The sequence below is a fragment of the Corvus hawaiiensis genome, chromosome 12 (genome assembly GCF_020740725.1).
Source record: "Corvus hawaiiensis isolate bCorHaw1 chromosome 12, bCorHaw1.pri.cur, whole genome shotgun sequence".
Lineage (NCBI taxonomy): Eukaryota > Metazoa > Chordata > Aves > Passeriformes > Corvidae > Corvus > Corvus hawaiiensis.
In genome coordinates, this window is record NC_063224.1 from 13,168,882 (window position 1) to 13,186,077 (window position 17,196).

Below are 17,196 nucleotides of genomic sequence, written 5' to 3' on the forward strand. Positions count from 1 at the left end.
GTACGATAATCCTAAATAATGGGAAAATTGTTACCCAAAACCAACCAAACAAAAAAAGGTTTTATGTGTCTTTAAAATCAGCTCGCAGAAATCCAGGGTCCCAGCCTCTAAGTACAGACAGATAGTTTGGGACAGATGGGGAGTTGAGGCTGGTACTCATAGCTCTTGGTACTCATACTTTCATGTGCTATGAGATGGAGGAAGTGGGGTTCAGTCTCACAACTAATTCTGGCTGAAGTTGTGAGGAAGCAGTTACTGAGTTTTCATTCATTTGTCCAATTGTTTTTGTTTTGGAAAGGGTGAGATGGGCTAAAGATCTTATTTCAGACAGCAGCCCAGTTTATTTGTGGTCAGAAAATCCTTCTGTCCTGAAATTTTTTGCCTTAATTGACCACAACCAAAATAAATATTAGAAAAGCCTTGACAAAACATGAAAATAGTATGTGAATTGTATCTGGGGAGCCTTGTTCTCTCACTCTCCTGTGGGGGACACCCGAGTTTCCTAATCTGTGCTTCTGTCTGGGCAGGGAGCTTTGGCTGTGAGTCTGGGAAGGGCAAAATCAAATTGATTCCAGGGAGGTGGCAAGGGGTTTTCATTATTTAGGTATATTTAGGACAGTAGGCTTTTTGCAAATGAATCTGGTCTGAGCTTTAAAACTCCTTGTGTTGTTTATGAAAACAATAGTTTTTCATTTCCATGGTGGGTGTGTGTGGTGTTTTCAGCCATTAGTTAACTGGGGATGGTTTTTTGAACACATCTGGTTTTGAAGGTGCAAGTGTGTCTTTCAAACCTCTGATGCCTGATTTCCCAGAGAGATTTTTGTTGGTTATTTTTAATATAGCCTTTTGCTTTTTCTGTTTTGACTTTTTGACCATTTTCCCTGTGCAGAAAATGTGCCCCCACCCTAAACATCCACCTTCAGCTTCCCCCCATGGTTAATTTAGGGAACTCTTCTGTAGAAAGCCCATAGCTTTTTTGTAAAAAGCCTTGCTGTACCTGTAGTGTCAAGATTAACTTTTGTTGGGTAAATTCAATCTCGTTCTCCCCACTGCCTCCTCATTCCTTTTACTGAGTTGTTTAGTATATTAACATTCCTAGATACTTTTCTGTGAGTAAAACCAGTCCTCATCATGTGAGTAAAGTTAGAGAGAAAGCTATTGACTATAGCTTTTCCCTTTATTTCATTTAGTTCTCTGATACCAGTGCCAATGTCTGTGTGAGACTGCTCTCAAATGGAAGGAGTGCTGTTAGCGAGTCGGTGGGGAAACCGATATTTGTTTGCAAGTGCCAAGACATTTGCTGTCCCTCCTTCTCTTCAGGGATAAATTGAGATGATTCAGTGTACACTCCAACCCTAATTCTAATCCCATTTAAACAAATAATTGTGCCCTGCACCTTTCCCCATTATAAATTCACTTTCTCAAGTATCTGTGGCCAAGGCACAGAGACAGTTACTAACTAGAATAAATTGTACAATTCATATTCGTGGGAGGCAAAAAACCAACCACACATGTGTGGTCAGAAGGAAACCCACGCAGCTGGTTAAACTAGAGCCATCTGAATAGAGAAAATGAGCACTTAAGACTGTGAAACAATTCAGGACAAAGGTGTCTCTGCTGCAGGGGACTTTGATGAACGTGCCTCCTGTTCCAGTCCGTGGGCAGTGTGGTGCTTGCAGCTTGGGCTGGGAGCGCAGCGCGGCCGGAGGGCACGTTCCTGCCAGCCTCTGCGTGGCTCCTGGCAGGAGAGCAGCAGGGCTGGGGGGCTGTTGTCTCCTGGTTGGATTCGCTCTGGCTCCCCAGCTGCACTCCCCCCTCCTGCCTGCCTGCACTGATGAGCATCCTCCCTACGGGAGGCTTTCTCCAGAGTGTGGTCGGTGCTGACTGACAACCTGAGAAGCCTCTAAAGAATTTAGAGATGCTCAGAAAGTGTCTCTGCAAACTTGTGGTGTAGGAGATGGGGCACAGCCTGGGCTGCTCTCAGTGCTGGGTACCCACAGGAGACAGATATCCAGTGCTCCGTGACTCTGAGGTGCGTGCAGTGGGCACCATGGGGCTCATCCCCTGCAGCCTGAACAGGTGCTCAGCAAGGTAGGGCATGGGATCTCTCCTTGAGCTGCACCAATGGAGTTGTGAGCCTGAGGAAAACAGACCTTGGCTGTTGCCACAGCTTTTCTTTTGAACACCTGAGAGCGCAGTCACACGATTTGTCATTGGGCCCTTCAGTCCAAAGGGCAAAGATGTGTTGGAAGAAGAGAGCAGCTTTCGGAGGATGGTTTTGTTGTGTGGTGCAGTGCAAGTCCTCAGATCACAGACGCTGGGTCACTCATGGTTAAACTTGAAAGGACTCTCATGCAGCACGTTTGTTGTAGGGAAACACTGGTGTACCGAGAGCAATCTTACCGGGTGGCAAATATGTCTGTTTGCTTGCTTGTTTTAAAAGTCTCTTCTTGTTTAAAACGATGGGTACTGTTAGTAAAAAAGAAGTAGCATTACCATACAGCGCAGAATACACGTCTCTCCTAGGCAAGCCATGCTGTTTGACTTTCATCTTGTGTAGTACAAAACCTATAGTTATTTTCTTTTTAAACCTTTCAGTTATTTCTGTCAGGTATTGATAAGTGGAGAACTTCCTTCCCACCTCTGTTTCATGCAGATACCCTCAGGCCAGTTACAAACATGGTGCAGATTCATGACCGATGTTTACGATAATCAGGAATGTGCTTCATATTCACCAGTGTGCTGTTACATTTGTGGGTGCTTTTTTTTAATTTTAAATGAATTAATTTATTAAATTAAATTGTTCACTAGCAAACCCAAAGTCTTAACTAATTGTACTTTGCTGTAATGCACACCATCCCCAAGGAATCGGAGATTTACTCAGCTGGAGCAAACCCCATTTCCAGTCTAGGGTCAGGTGGAGCTGGCAGCTTCTTCAGCTCCAGGAATACCCACTGGGTTTATTGGGGCACACCAGCCCCTCCAAAACCAGACACATGGAGGCCTTGAGGGGCTACACTCACCAGACTTGCGGAAGCTGTGATGTTTGCAAGTACAGCTTCATTTCAGTTCACGGTGTTTGCATGAAATCTTGATTTGAATTCACTAAAGGGACAGGGAATACATGCACCTTTCTGAAAATATCTCTAGTAGAACTGGCTATATCTCATATTTATGTCACTTGAATTTTCAGGAGTGTTGAGTAACTGCTGTTCCTATTGAATTCAATGGGATTGCTGTGAATACACAACACATTTGGAAGTCAGAACAATAATGTGTGTGCATAGCTATAAAACAGGTTACTTGATACTGTTTGTCACATGTAATTTACTTTTCTTCCCCTTTTCTTTGAAGGTAGTATAAAATCTGGATGTTGTTGCTTTTTACTGTTTGTTTATTGCTGAGTAATTTCAGCCAACATGTGTTTTTCAGCATTAAGGCTATTCATCATGAACCATTGAGATTGTAAGTGCGTCACAGTTTTCCCATCTAGATCAAAATGAGAGTCTGGAACAGCCTCCTTCTTTTTAACTTAACAAGCTGGTTTTATTTTCTCCTGCAACGTGCTCTAATGATATGACCAGCTTTAAGTTCCTTAGGCCGGAAAGCTTGGCAGTAAAGTCCTGTGCAGGACTTTACATGAGGCTTTTCTCAGGTTTGGAACATGGCAATTGTCTTCTCTTCCACTGAGCACTGATGGAAAATACTCATTTAGGAGCAAAATTCTGTTCTCTGCAAAGTACTTTTCATCTGTTAGAGACAGGGACTGCAAGCCCATTTTGTTACAGGTCAGGTCACCACATAATATCAGTTGAAGATCACATCATAGAAAGCCATCCTAGCAATAAAGTCACTTCTGGTGACTCCAACCAGGGGGCACAGAGCATTTTTGGCATCTGGTCCAAGTTTTCTCACTTCTAGTGGTTCTTTTGGCTCACAGCTGATACATGACAGAAGAGTAGAAACAGCTCTGCAGAAGTGGAAAGGCCACTCTGATGTTTTCTACCAGCACAGAAGCAGATAGCCATTTGTCTTAGCAGTGATAACAGCTTATCAGAGAACTCTTGGCAAAGCTGTCTTTGTCCTAGTTTGCCACTGCCCCAGATTTAAAGGCACTTCCTTCTCCAGACTGCTGCCCACACCATCAAAATGAGCTCTGACTTGATTCTGCACAAGCTGAATATCCTGTGGGAAAGAAAGTGCTGCTTTTCCTTGTCAGTGCTGACTTCCAGGACTCGCTGCTCACTGTGCAGGATATGACCCTTAAATGAATTTTATGAATGAGCTAAATGGATTGTAATTGATGACTTAATCTTCACTTGAAAGTACAATTCAAAAACATGAAAATGCACACAATAAAGCATTAAATCAAATCACACCAATCTGGTCCGTTCATGGAGAAAAGTCTGTCTGTCTTTACTTTCAGCTTCTGCATTCACTGAGTTTCTCCAGACAGCAGCTAGTCTGTGTTTCTAGTGCTGTGGTTATGAACTGAGGGAAAGAGCTTGAGCTGAGTCTGTGTGACCGCACGTGCCTGAGGGTACTCAGCAAAACAGCCTGAGAGCAGGTGCCTGCTGTATTTGAGAGCTGCCTGATCAAATGGGAGGGAGGAAATCGTAAATCTAGGGAATTCATCTCATGCATTTCATCCCACCAGAAAGGCCGTCCCGCTGGCCACATTTCCATGAGCAGTTCAGTCCTGGTGCTCAGGTGTGTGCTGTATGGGAACACTCTCCCTGCTCACAGCAGCAAAACACAAGGAAGGGAAAACATGTCTATTTAGAGCTGAGAAAATGTATGAAGTAATGCATGTATTGCAGAGACCTGCACAGAGGCTGATGCTCTTCCACTGCTCTGGGCTGGATCTTTGGCTATGCCAAGGGGCAGTGCAGGGCCCAGGGCTGGCCCTAATCGTGCTGTGACGAGGGCAAGCTCTGCAAACCTGCCGTGGGGGGCTGCTCGGATCACTGCAGCTGCCCCGCTTGCATCCCTATGCTTAGATAAAAAAGGAAGTAGGCAAAGCTCTTAACTGCTGTGTGTTGTCTCTTTGTTTTGCATAATCAAGCGTTGAAATCATGATAAATGTTGACATCAAGTAGCAAGAAGAGCAGAATATAATCGTGTAAGGCCAACGGGGTCATATGAAGTTTGTGCTCTGGCTAACATAATATGTAGAAATATTACCAACAATTAGCATAAGTATTACCATTTATTATAACTAATTTTATAACTAATTATTATAAGTAATAATTATTCTACTAGGATTTTTTTTCCTGAGGGTTTTGTCATTCCTAATGTTTGAAAGTTGTACATTTCATAGCTGAAACTCTAATTTTGTAATATTCTCTAATGTGACTGTTGCATTCGTGATGCATTTGCGTGACTCCATATACGGTTTTGTTCTTTTACATCTGTCTTACAATGTGCCCTTTTGCTAAATGCTCTGTAGGCATCAAAGCAGGCAAGAATGACACAGAACCCTCTAGGTAGAGGGTAAGCAGAAGCAGCAAGCTATTAAGATCTTTCTGTTATTTCATTGATTATTTTGTAGGTGTCGTCTTCTAATCTCCTTTAAAAAAGACTGAATGGGCATTTGAACATTTCTGAGGAGCAAATTGCTAAGCAAAATATAGTTATAATCCTAACATTTTGGTAGAAATAGGGTGAGTTATTATTGATTCACAGAGCACGACAAAACATCACTGCATGAATTAGCAAACAGCTGTTTCTAATTTGAGTTTAGAACTGTACACAGAGGAACTTGTTTTAGTGTTCACTCCTTTCATTTATAATGAATTTTAATTACCGCTACAGGTGAGAAAAATGTAGAAACAAGCTTGTATCTTGTGGAAGAAACAAAGGAGAGACAGATGCTAACAGATTTACAGTCTGTGATAAAAGGAATGTTTTGGTACACTTTACATGTAATTAGAGTGCAGCTGTTTTCAGTCCCAAGTCCATGATGCACAGCAGAATATAGTATCTGCTGCTTTTCCAAAGGGAGTAAAGAAAAACAGTGATTCAACTCTGAAAGCATTTAGTTTATTCCTAGATCTAACATAAAACTTTCTCCTCCAGCCCAATTATGCCATTTATTGAAGTGTGAAATAACTTATTTAATGATATGTTAATTTTTTGTTACCAGCAAAATACAGACTATTTGACATAAGGAAAAAGAGTGTTAAAAATAGCTTTCTTATTTTATCATCTGCACAGAGTTATGGATCACCCTGTCGATGGTTATTACTGAGCCTTGATATCTCTGCTAATGGGAGACAAGGGCTCAGGCATGCATTACTCTGGCTTAACAAGTTTCTGTGTATCAGCTAAGCTTCAATAGACATCTCTGTGTGTACTTTTAACTTGCAGTATAAGAAAGACTAATTAGATGTATCTTTGATCACTACAGAAATGTTTAAACAAAGACAGCGAGATTTAAACTGTCTATGTGTAAGAGTTTATCTGTGGCAGACATCCCAGCAAGTTTAATGCTTGAAATTCTACACTACATCTTGTGCTGATTTCGTATTCTAAATACTTAGTTACTCTCTGCATGAGAAGAAAAATCAGATTATATATACTTTCCATTGAGCCAATTTATCCAATTTCATGTTTGCTTTGAACATTTTATACATGTTTATATATATATATATATATTTAAAAATAGCATTGTGCCTTAAAATACAGAACTCTGAACTGTTTGGTGAGGAAGCTGACATCACTGAAGTGTGAAGCTGTGTAGAGTTCTTCAGAGCAGTGTGAACTTCCCAGGCCCTCCTCCCTGCCTTGGCTAAGGATGGGTTAAGCAGTTCTGGGGGACAGTTGCATGGTATTTTTGGAGGAATAATTATAAGTAAGTTGCAGAAGTCCTTCTTCTCTCATTAATGAGGTGTGCTTGAGTGTGCAGTGGTGCTGGGTGTCAGTCACAGCCCAGCAGTGACAGTGCCGTTCAGAGGTAGATGCAGTGTCAGTGTACGAGGACTTTCATTGCCACAAGGGCTGGTGGGTCACAGTCCATTATTGCCTTCTGTGACACAACAAACAGAAACATTCATTGAAGCTAATACGTGCATAGAAAATTGAGTTTGAACTATTATTGATACTTTTAATTATTTGTTATAACTGTGCGGGAGATGTGCAGGAAAATGGGACTAAACACTCCAACAAAAAATGTAAGCAGAAATCTGTCACAGTGCAGTGAAAGTGTTGAAGCTTAAAACATTTGCTATGTAAACTTGATTTGCATTATTTCACACCAGCACTGCAGTGTAAATGAGCAGCGTATGGTATGTGAGGTTCTTACTATAATCCATTGTAATGATCTATCCCTGGCTTTAATACATAGTGCAGCAATGCAAAATATTCCGTAATCAGTACTGAGGATTTGTCAGTCCTCAATCTCTGTGTTTAATTCTCATAGTTAAGCATCTGCAATAATAATAGTAATTATTGAAATTGATAGCATTTCTATTGGACTTTCCATCTGAGGATGTCTCGGGGTTTTCACAGCTATACAGAAGTAAGCCCTACAATTTGCCCTTGAGGAGCAGATGGCTTTTTGCTATTATGGAGATGAGGAACTGAAGCACAGTTCAGAAGCATGTCTTATGATGCCAAGCTTGTTTTCAAAAGTAAGTTACTATTTTGGGTGCTAGCATTACGTCAACTTTCAACAGCTTCAAGCATTTTCAGTGCTTTGACCATCTTTAACCTGTGTATTATGGTGGGGCTCAGAGCGAACCAGAAGTCTGAGCTTAAATCAAACAGCAATCCTTACTTCAGCAATTGATTTTGGGGTTTTGTGTTTGTTAATTTAAGTATTTCTCTTGTGTGCTAGCTCTGTGCTAGAGGAATAAACCTGACAGAATAAGATCACGTTTTAAACCTGAGTGCCTTGGTTTATCGTCCTGTATGGAGATGCCTTCTGGGCTTGGGAGGGGAGTCTTAAAGATGTCTCTTTGGCCAAACCCGGGATTTTTTTGCTGCCTGGGGCTGGTTGTGCAGGCTCTCCTGAGCCCTGTGGTGCTCAATCTGTACTGGTGGCACTGGAATAAACTTGCCTGCTGTACTGCAAAGGCCACGTTGCAGCGTGCTCATGGTGTGGAGGGATGCACAGAGGCCCTGTGGAAGAGCCACCTGAACTCTCCCCACACGGGACAGAGTAGGGAGATTTTTTCAATGGAGGGGAACCCGATGATGCTCTGTTGGTGAACAAGAGGGTTTAGGCAAGGACGAACTTCAGGTCTAGGCCAGCAAATGTGGTCTCTGTGCGTGTGTTTAGTTCTTGAGAGGAAAAGCAACCAGCTGGGGGTAGCCTGGGTTTGCGCATCTCCTGTCCAGGAATGTGGCCCCCAGGGCTGGGTGACTGGGCAGCTGTGCAAGAAAGTGAAGCTCTGCTCAAAGTTCAGCAGGAGCGTACTGTTTCCAGCTACCTTTGGGCAGGGAGATGATGGGAAGGTGTTTGCAGGGAGTGTGAAATTGTGTCTGGTTGATTATATTTGTATTAGCAAAATAACTCTGGAATAATAAATATATCAATGTCAGCAGTGTATGCTGAGATGGTAGGGCCGCTTACTCCTGGCAATCTGTGATGTGCTGTTTGTCTCCCTTCTAAGAGAGTTCACATCTTTTTAACACTTCATTTTATTGTTTTAGCTTCATGACTATGTCTCTGAACTTGGCTTTTGTTATCTGGAAGATAAATAGAGAACAAAGTATGATTTATACTACAGTTTGGCCAAATTGTTCTTATTAGAAGGAAAAATACATTTATTGAATGCATTGAGGCTGGAATTAGCTCCTCACTGATGATGATAAATGCTTGCAGTCCTGTAAACGTGCTGAACATTAAGTTGCTAAATTACTGTACCACTTTGAGATTGATTATCAAGAATGGCCCTTTAAGCTTCATGACCTGCACATATATCCTGAGGACTACTGACATCCTAAAGCTTCCTTAATGCTCTTTTTTTCCTAATTAAACTTTTTATTGAATTTTCTTACCCTTTTAATACTTGTTTTGATTCTCTTATGTGCAAATGACAAAAGTCTTGCACCAGCCATGTGATTCTCTATTTTAGAACAGTCCCACTTTGCAGGATTAGCCATTTTAATGACTTTAATCTCCTTTTTGAAAGTGATTTTTCTCATTCTGTTACATTCCTTTGATTGCATTAATGTAGAATTATTATTCTAACCATCTTAGCCAGACATGTCATACCACATCTGAAATATATCTTCCCACTAAAATATTACTGTGGTAAAATACCTTAGAATTTTCTTCTCAGTTCATTATAGGTCTTTTCTTCAATTTAATATGGCAAGTTAAAATTAACAGGGTTATTATTCATTCCATAAAAAGATTAATGATAATGAGTTTTCCCTAATTTGTTCAGTTTAGGTGTTTACTAATTTAGTATCCTGTTTTTAAGAAATCCAAGTAGGTTGTTTCTGGTGCCTAAAGTTTCTTCTAAAATTCTTTTAAAACTGTAAAAGTATGAGAAAATACTGGAGTACTGGAGTAAAAAGAATGTAGAAATTAAACATAAAAATTGGTAAAAGGTCAAACTGAAGCTAACAAAAGGAGACAATCTTTACATTCTATGTAAATGCTTCCATTTTATGACAAATACAACTTTTCAACCTGAGAAGTGTTAATTTTTTAAAAATCCAAATTATGTTAGGACAGGCTTTGTGCTTCACTCATCAGGTAATACTTTCTTTGATTTTGTTTTCTGAATAGCCCAGTATGTTTGAAGAACAGCAGCTGGAGGGGAACTGGCTCTATTTGAATGTTAGACTGTGTTTTGAGGAAGATCTGTTCATTTCAGAGGAAAAAGAGACTTTCTAGAGATTTGTTCAGTTTGCATGGTGGGCCAGTGTAATGGTTGGCATAAGTGCATATGGATGTAAGGAAGTTAAAGCAGTTGGCCCAGCCTATGTTACCACTGGATTTGGCCCATTGCATCTCAAGTTTCCGAGCTGAACAATGGAGCTTTATTCGGTGGAGGCGTTTGGAGAGCTCGGGCTTCTCCCGGCGCAGCCCTTCCTCTGTGTGCTGCCGCTCCGCGCAAGGCGCCAGCAGCCTGACTGCAAAAAGGGAGATATTTAAAATGCACGTATTTTTATAAACATTTCTTCAAGCAGACATATAAAATTATTATAATTACAGCCAGTAAGCCCGAGCAGAAACTAGCAAATGGTTGGGTGCTTTTTCTCTTGTTTTTCTCCTTTCTCCCCCTCTCCGTAGACAGCAGCAGCGGCAGCAAACGCAACATGTGCTGCCCTAGTTCAGGCCCAGCATCCCCCTCGTGCTCCCCTTTGTCTCCTTGCCCCTGGAGGAGCCCAGCTGGTGAGAGGAGGGAATTAGGCGGCCCTGAGCTACCGGCACCTCCCCGGGGCCCCTAATCCGGGCGCTGGCAGCCGGCTGCCTCCTTCCCTCCGACGGCCTGTGGCCGCAGGTCCGTGGGGACGGAGCCCCGGATACGGCTGGCGGCAAAGCTGGGGGATGGCGGGGGCTGGGGGCTCCCTGGGGGTTCAGCAAAGCTGTGCTGGCAGCGTGGTGGGCGGCGGAGGTGGCTTAAATTGGGAACATGAGGCTTTGTTGCAGCTGCAGTGAGAGAGCCGTTCGTGGTCGGGGGAGTGAAGCCTGAGAAAAGTTTACATAAAAATCAGGAGCTCGTTGTCTGTATTTTAGGCTTGGGCTCTGCCGGGTTTGGAGGAGCTGGTTGAGCACAAAGACCTTGAGCATCTGAGAAGCGCGGATGCTCGCTGAGAGTCGAGGTGCATTTCGGGAGCAGGAAGAAGCAGGTTCTCTGTGTCCAGCATCGCTCTGGAGCAGGAGGTTTAGTTAAACGGGGGAGCAGAGCTCTCTGGGGAGCACGGGGCAGACAGCGGACGCCTGACCTGGAAAATAGACAGCCCTGTCGTGTGGGAAAAGTTGTTTGGGGTGTGGTTACTTGGTTTAGTTTTTTCCAAGGTAGCTGCTCTCTTTCTTTACCTGGGATGAAAAAGCAGATGTTTGCCAGAGCAAACAGTGCCTGGTACGGTGGTGATACCCTCATTAGCCGAGCCCTTCTTTGAGAGCTCCTCACTGTACTTGTGCTTTCTCTGCCTGGTGACTCGGTAGTTGGCAGGCACGAGGAGTGCGCGTGTGGCAGCCTACACACACAGTCGGGGATTTTTTTATTGGTTTGTTTTAGTAAAAGCTGAAGTAGGAACATTAAATGTTTTATAAGGATGGTGTATCTCGAGAACCAGCTCCTTTTTGGAATCTACAAATGTTTATGTGGTCATCACCTTCCTTCATTTACCTGAACTTTATTTTTGCTTCATTCTGTGGTTTAGTTTGATATCAGACTAGTGGCATTTATGTTTCGCTCAACATCTCTGCATTTGTTAGAATTAAGATATTAGAACTCACTCTCTTCTGTTTCTTGTTAACAATTCTGTTAATGAATGTTGACAACATTTTATGTATTTTTCCTAAAATGACTGTATGGCTGCTGGAGTGGGTGCTGTGTTTCTTTACGGTAATATGGAATTATAAAATATTTTTCAAAACTTCATATTGAGTAAAGGAAATAGTTATTAAACAGAGGCTGGGCCATTTTTGGTTTATCCTGAACTTGATTCTTTTGTGATGCCTTGGGATCTCCAGTGGTGATTTTCCTGGGCTTTTATAAATTTGTTTGATTTTGTACCAAGAGAGCAACATTACATTTTATACAAGCAAACATGGTAATAGTGCAGATCTCTTCTCTGATTTTCTTGAGCTCTCTCAAATCTGATGCTTTTATTCCACCTAGATGTTCAACTCTGCCTTTGAGCAGCCTTTCATTCTGTTACAGTTTTGAGACAGAACTGAAGGATTTTTTTAATGGAGACATTACTTAAAATCATCTTGATGTAGCATTTAACAGACCCACAAATTCACAGGTGATCACTTAACACTGTAGCTTTCTGAAATGTTTGTATTGCTTCATTGCACATTGTGTTTTGCTTTCTTTATTCATTGTTTATTGCTTTACAGTACAGTGAGCAGGTGTTAAACCTGCTAAAGAAAAATGCTTTTTATTAACACTATATGTTGGCATATTTGTGAATTATGTGTACACGTATATTTTTATTTCTCTTTCTCAAACCTCCTTTCAAATTCAAGAGGGTTTTTGGGCTTTTTTTTTTAGTTGATTTTTTTTTTTTTAATGCTGTAGTAGCAGAAGCCCATAGTGTTGTTGAGAGCTTTGTCCTTATTTCACAGATGCACTGGGAATTGTTTTTAATCTCCTTTCTGCTTTCCCATTACAGATGGTGATGACGACCCACAACTCTCCTGGGTGGCTTCATCTCCCTCCAGCAAAGATGTTGCATCACCCACTCAGATGATAGGAGATGGGTGTGATCTCGGCATCGGGGAGGAGGAAGGGGGGACTGGCCTGCCGTATCCCTGTCAGTTTTGTGATAAGTCCTTCATTCGCCTGAGCTACCTTAAAAGGCACGAGCAGATCCACAGTGACAAGCTACCTTTCAAATGCACCTACTGTAGCCGGCTTTTTAAGCACAAGAGGAGTAGGGATCGCCACATAAAGCTTCACACAGGGGATAAAAAGTACCATTGCCACGAATGCGAGGCTGCATTCTCCCGCAGCGACCACCTCAAAATCCACCTGAAAACCCACAGCTCCAGCAAACCATTCAAGTGTACTGTGTGTAAACGTGGGTTTTCATCTACCAGCTCATTGCAGAGTCACATGCAAGCTCATAAAAAGAACAAGGAACATATGGCAAAGACTGAGAAAGAGGTGAAGAAGGATGATTTTATGTGTGATTACTGTGAAGAGACATTCAGTCAGACTGAAGATTTGGAGAAGCACGTAATGACACGCCACCCACAGCTTTCTGAGAAGGCAGATTTGCAGTGTATTCATTGCCCTGAAGTATTTGTAGACGAAAACTCACTGCTCTCGCACATTCATCAAGCCCATGCCAACAAAAAACATAAGTGCCCTATGTGCCCAGAGCAGTTTTCTTCAGTGGAGGAAGTCTATTGCCACTTGGACAGTCACAGACAACCTGACTCCAGTAACCACAGCATCAGCCCTGACCCAGTCCTAGGGAGTGTGGCGTCCATGAGCAGCGCAACGCCCGACTCCAGCGCATCGGTGGAAAGAGGTTCCACTCCAGATTCGACCTTAAAGCCTTTGAGAGGACAAAAGAAAACCAGGTCTGTTGACAGAGAGGAAGGCCAGAACTGGTCTAAAGTTACTTACAGCTGCCCCTACTGCTCGAAGCGTGACTTCAACAGCCTTGCTGTTCTGGAGATCCATCTGAAGACCATTCACGCAGACAAACCTCAGCAAAGCCACACGTGCCAGATCTGCCTTGATTCCATGCCTACACTGTACAACTTGAATGAACACGTGAGAAAAGTGCACAAAAACCATGCCTATCCCATGATGCAGTTTAGCAACATTTCTGCCTTTCATTGCAATTACTGCCCGGAGATGTTTGCGGATATCAACAGCTTGCAGGAACACATCCGCATTACTCACTGTGGCCCAAACGCTACCCCTCAAGATGGCAACAATGCTTTCTTCTGTAACCAGTGCTCCATGGGCTTTCTGACCGAAGCTACCTTGACTGAGCACATCCAGCAGACTCACTGCAATGTAGGAAATTCGAAATTGGATTCCCCTGTCATTCAGCCAACACAGTCTTTTATGGAAGTGTATTCATGCCCTTATTGCACAAACTCCCCCATTTTTGGCTCCATCCTGAAGCTTACAAAGCATATTAAAGAAAACCACAAGAACATTCCTCTGGCACACAATAAGAAGTCAAAAGCAGAGCAGAGTCCAGTTTCTTCTGATGTTGAAGTCTCTTCCCCTAAAAGGCAGCGGCTTTCTGCAAGTGTAAACTCAGTGTCTAATGGTGAATACCCATGTAATCAGTGTGATCTAAAGTTCTCAAATTTTGAAAGTTTTCAGACCCATTTAAAGTTGCATTTGGAGTTGCTGTTGAGGAAACAGTCTTGCCCTCAGTGTAAAGAAGACTTTGATTCCCAGGAGTCTCTTCTGCAACATCTCACCATACATTACATGACAACTTCCACTCATTATGTATGTGAGAGCTGTGACAAACAGTTTTCTTCAGTGGATGATTTGCAGAAGCATTTGTTGGACATGCATACTTTTGTGTTGTATCACTGCACCCTTTGCCAAGAAGTTTTTGATTCCAAGGTATCTATCCAAGTGCATCTGGCAGTCAAGCATAGCAATGAAAAGAAGATGTATCGTTGCACAGCCTGTAACTGGGATTTTAGGAAGGAGGTGGATCTCCAGATCCATGTGAAGCATAGTCACTTGGGTAATCCATCAAAGTCTCACAAATGCATCTTCTGTGGTGAGACCTTCAGCACAGAGGTAGAACTGCAGTGCCACATCACAACCCACAGCAAAAAATACAACTGTAAGTTTTGTAGCAAAGCTTTTCATGCCATCATCTTGCTTGAAAAGCACTTGCGGGAAAAACATTGTGTTTTTGATGCTAGTGCTGAGAATGGTACAGCTAATGGCATGACCCCAACAAATAAGAAGACAGAAGGGGCAGATATCCAGAACATGTTAATGAAGAATCCAGATACTTCCAACAGTCATGAAGCCAGTGAGGATGATGTAGATGCTTCTGAGCCCATGTATGGCTGTGATATTTGTGGGGCTGCCTACACTATGGAGGTCCTCTTGCAGAACCATCGTTTGAGAGATCATAACATCAGGCCTGGGGAGGATGACTGTTCTCGGAAGAAAGCAGAATTCATCAAAGGCAGCCACAAGTGTAATATCTGCTCAAGGACCTTTTTCTCTGAAAATGGCCTGAGAGAGCACATGCAGACCCATCGAGGTCCTGCTAAGCACTACATGTGCCCCATCTGTGGGGAACGCTTCCCATCACTCCTGACCCTGACGGAGCACAAAGTCACTCACAGCAAGAGTTTGGATACAGGGACGTGTCGGATCTGCAAAATGCCACTGCAGAGTGAGGAGGAATTTATCGAGCACTGCCAGATGCATCCAGATCTCAGAAACTCCCTCACCGGCTTTCGCTGTGTTGTCTGCATGCAGACGGTCACCTCTACCCTGGAGCTGAAAATTCATGGGACGTTCCATATGCAGAAATTGGCAGGAAACTCTGCAACCTCATCGCCCAATGGCCAGGCCTTGCAAAAACTCTACAAGTGTGCGCTGTGCTTGAAGGAGTTCCGGAATAAGCAGGACTTGGTAAAGTTGGATGTGAACGGCCTTCCCTATGGCCTGTGTGCTGGGTGCATGACCAGGAGCACCAATGGACAGTCTTTGAGCTTGACTCCACAGGAGGTAAACGAGAGGCCATGTGGCAGCCTGAGGTGTCCAGAGTGTAGTGTCAAATTTGAAAGTGCCGAAGACTTAGAGAGCCACATTCAGGTAGACCACCGAGACCTGACACCCGAGACCAGTGGCCAAAGGAAAGGTACCCAGACGTCCCCTGTTCCCAGAGTAAGTACAGCTGAACTTTAAAGTGTCTGAGGGATAAAATGTAGACCTTCAATGTGAGAACTGATCTGATTTTTTTTTTTTTAAATTGTCACTTTATCAAATCACTTGTGCTACTAGAAAAACTTCCCAACAGAACGAAGGGTAGAGTAATGCACATAGAAAAATCAGAAGCTGCTCAGCCTCACAGGCACCTTGATTCTCAGTGGCAGCACATCAGATTTTTTACCACAGAACTGCCCTAAATTTACCAACAGAGAGCTGAGACTTGGGCAGTGGAGATTGAGTTTGTCCATGAATTCTGATTCTACTGAACTGGCAGATCTGGAAAAGCTGGGACAATTTCATGAAAAGTGAAGATGCTCAGTACCCAAAAACAACAAAAAAAATCTAATCTGTCATATTTGAGGAATGAAATTATTTCTTACCAGGAAAATAATAATGAGCAGGAGGATATAGGAACTTGTGAGGGAAAACGTAGTGAATTCCATCCTATGCCCCAAATTCTCACCTAAAACAGATTTCTGTGCTAAAGAGCTTATCCCTAGGAATGTCTTGTCAGAGTGAACGTTTTGAGGTTACTTGGAGGTCTGTGTGCATTTGTGTGAGCTTGTTTGTGTGTGTGTATGATTTCAAAAGTGACTTTAAAAGAACCTGCTTTCATGGCCCTTCTGTAGGGGCCATTAGAGGATAAGTAGTTTCTTAGCAAATCTGGACATTGTCTAATGTAGATTACATAAAAGTGTGCTGTCCTTGACTTTTTCCAGATAGCCTGCTTTCCCGTTTCTTAGCTTACAAGTTACTTGGGAACATGCAGATCCAAGTAAGGTTCCAGAAGCCTACTCAGGAGATTAATATCATTTGCAGTTTATAGTCTTTTTAAATTATTTGTTGACGTTTTGGTTCAAGAATGGGCCAAGTCAGTCCTTCCTCTGTCAGGAACAGATGGAATGAGAAGTGAATTTTGGAAATCTTCTCAGGAGACCAACAGCAGACACATCTGAGTATTGATATCATCTGACATTTTTAATTAAACATGATGGGGTGAGATTTTCAAAAGTATCTAAGGAAATTAGGCACCCAACTCCTAATGAATAATTCCAGCCGTAGATGACTGTTTATGTCAATCTGCTAATTAAAGCACCCACAAACACATCTTACTGAATTAAAAGCACCTGAAAATACCATCCATTCAACTAGAACACCAGAGGCTCAGTAAGTAAGAGAAGGCCCTAAGTATGTCCTGAGGACATGGACTGAGGTGCCTCCAAGGGAGCTGGTGCGGGTTGTGTCCCTGGCAGGACTTGTTATCCCTGCTCCATGTGAGGCCATGTGGGGCAGCTGCATCTGGCCGAGCTGGGCATGGCCACACTGGAGCAGTGCCCTGATCCAGCCTCCTGAGCCAATCCCACAGAAAGCTTGATTTCTTTTCTTGTTTTCTCTCTTTTGGTAAAACCACTGGATATTGTTCCCTTTGGGTGTGACTAAGCCTCCAGGCACACGTAAATAATTTTGCAGAAGAATGAGGAATGGAAGTATCCCTCCTTTGGTGTGATACCTAGGTCTGGCTAAGTCATTGTCCTTCTTCCTCCTCAGGCCTTTATTTCCTTCTAAATTCTTTAAGAATACCTCTGTTCTATTAGGTAGGATTAATTCATATTGCTGAGCC

At 42.7% G+C, this 17,196-nt stretch overlaps 1 protein-coding gene across 4 annotated transcripts in view; it reads left to right on the forward strand.

Annotated features, from left to right (window-relative positions):
- Positions 1-17,196, forward strand: part of ZNF423 (zinc finger protein 423) — a 230,245-nt gene that overhangs the window by 120,070 nt on the left and 92,979 nt on the right. For all 4 annotated transcript variants that reach the window (XM_048316784.1, XM_048316785.1, XM_048316787.1 and 1 more), the window contains one exon: positions 12,307-15,530. In XM_048316784.1, coding sequence (XP_048172741.1) covers positions 12,307-15,530 — 3,224 coding nt within the window. The remainder of the gene's footprint in view (positions 1-12,306; positions 15,531-17,196) is intronic.